This window comes from Vombatus ursinus, unplaced genomic scaffold (genome assembly GCF_900497805.2).
Source record: "Vombatus ursinus unplaced genomic scaffold, bare-nosed wombat genome assembly UNPS02009173.1, whole genome shotgun sequence".
Classification (NCBI taxonomy): Eukaryota; Metazoa; Chordata; class Mammalia; order Diprotodontia; family Vombatidae; genus Vombatus; species Vombatus ursinus.
The window spans coordinates 3,636,702-3,643,966 of NW_020948951.1; the positions used below are offsets into that span (position 1 = coordinate 3,636,702).

A 7,265-nucleotide genomic window follows, 5' to 3' on the forward strand; every position below is an offset into this window, starting at 1 on the left:
GGAATTGTAGTCCTGGCTCTTTCTGTCAGTTGGAGTGATCGGGGATTTCTTCCGTACCCTACCGAATCGGACACATTGCAATTGGCTCATCCGCTTATCTGTCAGGCACACCCGATGGAATCTCGCCTCCTATTGGGCAGAACTAAGGGGTCGGATGAGCGTGTTCAGCTCTTCGATTTGCTTTGGTTGCTGTCCGTCAGGTGCCAAGTTGTAGAGATCCTGGATGCGAATTGGCTCTTTCATCACCCCTAGGAAGCAGGGTTTGCCCTCGCGCGCTGCGATTGGCTGCGTTGGGGGCGGATCGTAGAGTGCCGGGGGCGTTGTCGGAGGCGGTGGCGGCTCCAGCGATGGCCGAGGACCGGAGGAGGGGGCTCGGCGGTGGGACCCGAGCAGAGCGGGTGCTGCCGCCGCTGCCGCTACCGCTACCGCTGCTGTTGGGACTGCTGCTGCTGGACGGCTGCTCGGGAAGGATCCACCAGCTGGTGCTGACGGTGAGGTCGTGGGCGATGCAGGGAGCTGTGGGGGTGAAGATTTTCCTGGGGCCTCCCCCGAGTCTAGTGGACTCCTCCAACCCCCCTCCTTTTCTCCCAGTGGAGCGGTCCAGCTCCCCCACCCCCTCGCCATCCCCCCCCACCTCCTGTCCTAATGGATTCGTCTGTCCAGAACCCCCGAGGTCGACCCCTTTCCCGCCCAGATGGGACCGTCCGCCTTCCTCCTCCTCTTCCCAGCTCCTCGTTTCCCCCGCCAATTTCCTGGTTTTCCCCGGGTGGGGTTGTTTCCTCCTTTTGGCTCCTCCTCCCTCGTGCGTGTACCGTCCTCACCTCCCCCCACCCCTAGCATACAAAACACGAATTACTCTGCTTAGTGGGGATGGATAAGACCACCCTCAGTGAAGGAGTCAGTGATCTAGGGCTTTCTAGTCGTGGCACTTTGAGCCAACCTCTTTCCCTTTCTGGGGGTTGCCTCATCTGTAAAATAGGCACAGTGACATGCCGGGCTGTGATGAAGAAGAAAGGAACTTTGTGATCTTTCCTTGGGGGGTGGGGGAGGCGTCGGGGCTCGAGATTTCATCCTCATTCTAAGCAACCCCGGGGGGAAATTCCCGCCCTAGATGCAGATACCCCCCAGTCCTTGGTTTAGAGATGTGTGCCTGAGGACACAGAAATGTTGCGTCTTACCCGCGATGTCTCATAGCTAGCGCTTGTAAGAGGTGGGAAGGTCTTCGTATGTCCACTTCGGGCCATCCACTGCACTAAAAGCCCTAGAAATGTGTGCTGCTGATATTATCTCATAGCGCTTAGTTGGAGGGGGCAGGGTAGAGTGGGATGGAATGAGATCCTTGGGTTGATCCACCAGGGGTTCTTAACTTGGAGTTTGTAAACTTGTTTTCCTAAATATTTTGATAATTATTTCAATAAATTGGTTTCTTTTGTAAGCCTTTGTATTTTATTTTATGCATTTAAAATCATGATCTTGAGAAGGGGTCCTGAAAGCCAAAGAGGGTCCATGTCAGGGTTTAAGAACTCCTGAGCTAGTCCAATCTCCTACCTAATGCATAGAAGTCTTGGATGGATATCTCTACATGGCTCTCTGGATGGGAAAGCCCAGCGTATTTGCATTGTGTTAGTTCTGAGTTGAGGGAGGGAGAGAACTAGGGGGAAGGGTGGGTTGAGGAAAGGGAATCTGGTGTTTGCTGTGGTCATCCTCGACCCAGTAAACAGCGCCTCACCGGGCCCCCTGGAAGGAAGTTCGAACCGATATACAAGGTGTGAACCCAGGAAGGCAAGATGAGGGAAGGCTGTTCTTGTGGAGTTGATTGAATTGGGACCTTTGGCCTGTGTTTGGGCCCCAAGTGTCCAGTGGTCTAGCCCAGTCTGCCCTCCCTTCTTTCCTCTCTGCCCCTGTGAAGAGTACCCATTCAATTCTGGTTCTAGGTGTTGGTCTAGGACAGGGGTGGGGAACCCCTCCAGGTCCTCAGGTAGCAGCCCTTTGACTGAATTCAAACTTCACAGAGCAAATCCCCTTAATAAAAGAATTTGTTCTGAGATTGGGTCCATCAGATGAGAGGGAGGTTTGTATCAGGGGACATATATTGAGCCTTTGGGGTACTCTTGGCTCTGGCCACCGTCCCTCTGGTGGCTGGACAGTCGGGCTCTCTCTTAGGGGGAAAAACGGGCTGACATCCAGCTGAACAGCTTTGGCTTCTTCACCAATGGCTCCTTGGAAGTGGAACTCAGCCTGCTTCGGCTCCGTCTGGGGAGCCAGGAAGAGCAGTCCCAGTTGGTGAGAACAGAGACTTTTGGGGAGGAGAAAGCCTGGAGCCCAGAGAGGCTCCAGGGCCTCGGAGCTGGGGGTGGAAGGTACCCTGCTTACATCAGAAAGAAGGGCCGGATGAAGCTGGATTTGAAGGAAAGAGGAGGGAGGGACCTAAATCTGGGAGGCTCTTGGAGGGAAGCATCCCCTCTGGGGTCCCCAAAGGAGGCTCTTTTCTTTTTACTCTAGGTGGGCTTTAGCCTATCCCGAGCTCGAACGGGCAGTATTAGATCCTATTCGGTGAGTCTCTGTCTGATGGTCTGAGGAGGGGTGGCCCAGGCCAGGGGAGCGTCTGAGTTCTCTATATTTAATGTACAACCTGCCAGTGTTTCTTTCCCGCCATCTAAATGAGTTGATTATTATCACTGGGGGAAGGGGCCCTTTGCCAGTATTTCTCCCTTCCAGGTGTTTGTCTTTGCCTCTGCCGCTCACTGTCTCTGTCATGTCTTCCTCCTCCCCAGAGCCCTCCCTGACTAGTGATAGGGAAGGGGGGGGGGGAGAGAGAGAGAGAGAGAGAGAGAGAGAGAGAGAGAGAGAGTGTGTGTGTGTGTGTGTGTGTGTGTGTGTGTGTGTGTGTGTGTGTGTGTGTGTCTCTCGCTTCCTACCCATCCTGCTTCTCTCCTCCCTTTCCAGGCCCCAGAACCCCATACCTGTGCCCTCAAACACAATGGGAGCACCCTGATGGCCACATTCCTCATTGACCTCAAGGGAAAACAGTGAGTTTTATTATATTTGGAACTAGAAGTTCAAAGATTGGATATTTGGTGGGGTTGGGGGGGTGGGGTGGCCAAGAAGGACCTTGGAAATTATCCAGGGCAGCTCCTATTTAACAAATAGAGAAAGTGAGTCCCAGAAAGGAGGAAGTGCCAGGTCAAGATAACCCTGTGTCAAGGGAAGAGCTAGACCCCAGCGTTCTTAATTCCCTTCTCCCGATTGTAGGGTCCAGGTATGTCGGTTTGGGGAGCAAAAGAAACTGCGGATTTCTCCAGGGCTTCTCCAGGAAGGTGTATCCCTGCCCAGTCCAGACAATGGTGAGTTCCAGTGGGAGCCCTGTCTGTATGTCTGACCCCGTTACCCCACCCCCACCCCTAAACCTTTGCCATCATTGGTCGACAGGCCTTTACTTGCTTTGCAGGGGCCAGTGTAGCCAATCAGGATACGGCATCTCCACCAGTGACTTCAGGCAGCCAGGTAAGGGGGATTCTGGGAGCATCAGGCAGCCAGCACTCCCTGGTCCCTGTGGGCCACTGCAGGGGAGCGGCCAGAGCACTGGACATAGTGCCCAGGCTGGTTGGAGGAGATGAGAGTCACACACAGTGGGAGAGGGCCATCTCTCACAGTTTAGAGTTTTTGAGCTTCGTTCCTCCCCACAGCCATGTGAGAGCACCATAGCATGAGGTTTAGCACCCCCATTTTACAGAGGGGGAAACCGAAACTCAGAGAGGGGAAGAGGGATCCCATAGGCCCAGGCCTGGAAGCCTTTGTCTCCAAACCCAGAGCTTTCTCACTACAAGACAGGTGGGGCAAGGGGCAAAGAAGGGGTGGGATGGGACCAGGAAGACCTCCTGGAGGAAAGTGTTTGAGCTGGGCCTTATTCGGCCAATCAGCAAGCATTTATTAAGCATCTACTGTGTGCCAGGCGCCCATGTACAAGGCAGTGGGGATCCAGGTGCAAAGAATGAAGTAATTCCTTCTGTTACTGACAGGATGGGGGAGGGGAGTGGACGGGGCAGCATTAAGAATCCTGGAGATAAGTCAGGAAGGGCTGCTTCAAACAAGAAATATTCTAGATGGAGGCCTCACCTGCCTGACACTGGGCTCCTTTTTCTGTAGGACCTGGGCCATAAGCAGCCGGGGCTGGTCCTGAGCTTGGGTTACAACAATGATTCCTACAACTTCAGTGTGAGTACCCTCCTGGTCCCCCGGCCCCTCCCCAGCACAGCAGCCTCGTGGCTTGCCTAGACTAGCCCTGGGCCTCTGGGAAAGGGGATGGAGGCCTAGGGGCTCCTGCGGCCCTCAGAGGCAGGAGGCTGAGAGGCCCTCTCTCCTCCTCAGTTCCACGTGGTGATTGGCTCCCCAGCTGAGGAAGGACTTTACAACCTCAACTTTCACAACTGCTACAATGCCATCCCTGGCCACGAAAGGCCCTTTGACATCACGGTGAGGCTCCTTCCCTTGGGAAGGCAGAGGGTCAGAACCTGAGCCCCCAAGCCTGGCCTGTCCCTTATCCTGATTTCTTCATCCAGATAAGGATCCAAGAGAAGAACCCTGATGGCTTTCTGTCTGCTACCGAGATTCCCCTCTTCAAGCTCTACCTGGTCATGTCGACCTGTTTCCTGGGGGCTGGAGCCTTATGGGTTTCTGTTCTCTGCAAGCACAAGTAACAATCCTGCTTACCCCAGGCTGGGAGCCCTCACTACCCCCCTTCCACAACTCTGAAAGCCCCTAGTCCCTGGTGCTTCCCCAGACCCAGACTTCTGACTTCTCTCCCTCCCAGATCCCAGGGGGTTCCTCCAGCCTCCCCTTCTTCTGAGCATGCCCTCCTCCTCCCCCTAGATACAACGTCTTCAAGATCCACTGGCTGATGGCGGCTCTGGCTTTCACCAAGAGTGCATCCCTCCTCTTTCACAGTGTGAGCTCTCGGCTGGGTCAAGGTGGGGAAGGGGCAGAGGGGATAATTAGGCCATGGGAGGGGAGGCTCCAGGCTCTCCCAGAGACCCTTGGAAGGCCGAGCTCATGGCCCTTATGTGGTGACAGCTAGCATTGTTCATCCTGGGAGCCTCAGATAGGAGACCCTGACCCTCCACAGAACTGTCACCCCATAGCCACAGGCACCTGGCCTCCTCCCCATCCCCCACCCAATCTGCCCATGCCTGGGCCTCTTTCTCTAGATCAACTACTACTTCATCAACAGCCAGGGCCGTCCCATCGAGGGCCTTGCCGTCACTGACTACATCACCCACCTGTGAGTGAGGGCCCAAGCCTTTCCCTGGTCCCAGGGTGGAGGGAGGTGGCTGTCTACCCCCTTCCCCCCAGTCAAGATTGTTCAGTCTTAGAACCCAGGGAGGGGAGGAAAGGAAGGAGGAAGGGGAAAGAAAGGAAGGGGAGGAGAGGGAAGGGAGGAGAGAGGACAAAGGAAAGGGGAAGTGATGGGAGGGAAAGGAAGGAAAGGGGAAGGGGAAAGAAAGGAAGGGGAGGAGAAAGGAAAGGGGAAGTGATGGGAGGGAAGGGGAAGGAAGGGAAAAGAGAGGAAGGAAGGAAAGGGGAAGGGAAGAGAAAGGAAGGGGAGGGAAGGAAGGGAGGAGAGGGGAGGGATGCGGAGGCTATTTCTCATTCTCTGTGCCAGAGCACAGGAGCTCTCACATTCCACTTATTCTGTCTTCCAATTGTCAACCTCTCCTCTCTCCATCCCAGGCTGAAGGGCGCCCTCCTCTTCATCACCATTGCTCTCATTGGCTCTGGCTGGGCCTTTGTCAAGTATGTCCTGTCTGACAAGGAGAAGAAGCTTTTCGGGGTTGTCATCCCCCTGCAGGTACCTGTCCCATCCTGACCCTGGATCTCCTCGATGGGGCCCTTTCCCCAGAGTGGATGGATCCTCTCCTCCCCAGGTGGAGGAACACTTGGGCTTGGAGCTGGAGACCTAGGGTTCAGATCCTGTCTCTGCTCCTTCATAGCTCTGGGACCTCCAGCAAGCCCTTCCTACAATTTCCTCCTTTTGCAAAACAAGGGGGTGTCTCGGGTCCCTTTCAGCTTTGCCCTCAGATCCACCTTGGGGGCAGAGGGGGGAGATGCCAGAGTGTGAGGGGAGGTCAAGGGTTCACCCCTACCCAACTCTGCCCAGGTCCTGGCCAATGTTGCCTACATCATTATTGAGTCCACTGAGGAGGGGACCAGCGATTATGCTCTGTGGAAGGAGATTCTGTTCCTGGTTGACCTCATCTGCTGCGGGGCCATCCTTTTCCCTGTCGTATGGTGAGGACCTGGCCTTTAGGCCCCTTCCTCTCCTGCTAGCCTCCCAGGCCTCTGGAACTGGAGCCTCTCCCATTGGCCATGACGTTGAGGCTCTCCCATGGGCTGTGGAGCAAGGCACCTCCTTCTTCGGGCCGCCTCTATTCAATTTTCTCATCTGTTAAATGAGGGGCTCAGATGATGTCTGATTTCCCCTCTGGCTCTGGGTCTCTGATCCCAGGTAGAGGGAGGGATGATTTGACAAGTCAGGTAGGGGGATGCTTCCTAGAGACAGTGCTGGTGAGTGCCCCGGGCTGTGGTCAGCATGGCAGATAGGAGAGAGCACCAGTATGGAGGCAGGTCTGCTGTTTACTTGTGTGACCTTGGGCTTTGGTTCTCTATGCGTCATGCAGTGAGGTTTGACTAGCTAAATCGCTGAGAGCCTTTGATCCTGGGATTTTAGATGGGTGGCTGGAAGCCCTATGGTCCAGGGAACGCCCTGTCCCCACCCACAGTCAACACTGACCCTGTGCTTTCTCCCTTCCCCACCTACCCAAATGGCAGGTCCATCCGCCATCTCCAAGAGGCATCAGGCACGGATGGGAAGGGTGAGTGACCATTCTGTGTTCCAGAGTCATCCCCCCACCCAAATCTACCGCCCCCCATCTCCCCCTGGTCCCTGACATCCTTCATCTCTCCCCTCTCTCAGTGGCAGTGAACTTGGCAAAGCTCAAGTTGTTCCGGCATTACTACGTCATGGTAGGGACAATAAGGGCTGGGGCAGGGGAGTTGGACTGAACCTCCCGGGCTATATTCTTTCTGTTCTCTAGGGCCCCCATCCCTGGAGCTGTCCCAATAGCTCTTTCAGTCATTTCCTTGGGAATTGATCCTGCCTCTCCAGTGTTATTCCCAAACCTGAGCCTGTCTTGTCTCCCACCCCTGGGAGCTGTCCGTTTGCCTGTCCATCCATGCCCTGGGAGCTGCCCGTTTTTACCTGTCCATCC

General features: G+C 55.2%; 1 protein-coding gene across 1 annotated transcript in view; it reads left to right on the forward strand.

Moving 5' to 3' along the window:
• Positions 1 to 329: 329 nt before the first annotated feature.
• Positions 330 to 7,265, forward strand: part of GPR108 (G protein-coupled receptor 108) — a 7,882-nt gene continuing 946 nt past the window's right edge. Inside the window, exons 1-15 of the mRNA XM_027851285.1 lie at positions 330 to 491; positions 2,164 to 2,283; positions 2,503 to 2,553; positions 2,947 to 3,029; positions 3,253 to 3,344; positions 3,449 to 3,504; positions 4,147 to 4,215; positions 4,369 to 4,473; positions 4,560 to 4,693; positions 4,870 to 4,945; positions 5,205 to 5,278; positions 5,728 to 5,845; positions 6,155 to 6,285; positions 6,826 to 6,869; positions 6,971 to 7,020. Coding sequence (XP_027707086.1) covers positions 348 to 491; positions 2,164 to 2,283; positions 2,503 to 2,553; positions 2,947 to 3,029; positions 3,253 to 3,344; positions 3,449 to 3,504; positions 4,147 to 4,215; positions 4,369 to 4,473; positions 4,560 to 4,693; positions 4,870 to 4,945; positions 5,205 to 5,278; positions 5,728 to 5,845; positions 6,155 to 6,285; positions 6,826 to 6,869; positions 6,971 to 7,020 — 1,347 coding nt within the window. The 5' untranslated portion in view covers positions 330 to 347. The remainder of the gene's footprint in view (positions 492 to 2,163; positions 2,284 to 2,502; positions 2,554 to 2,946; positions 3,030 to 3,252; positions 3,345 to 3,448; positions 3,505 to 4,146; positions 4,216 to 4,368; positions 4,474 to 4,559; positions 4,694 to 4,869; positions 4,946 to 5,204; positions 5,279 to 5,727; positions 5,846 to 6,154; positions 6,286 to 6,825; positions 6,870 to 6,970; positions 7,021 to 7,265) is intronic.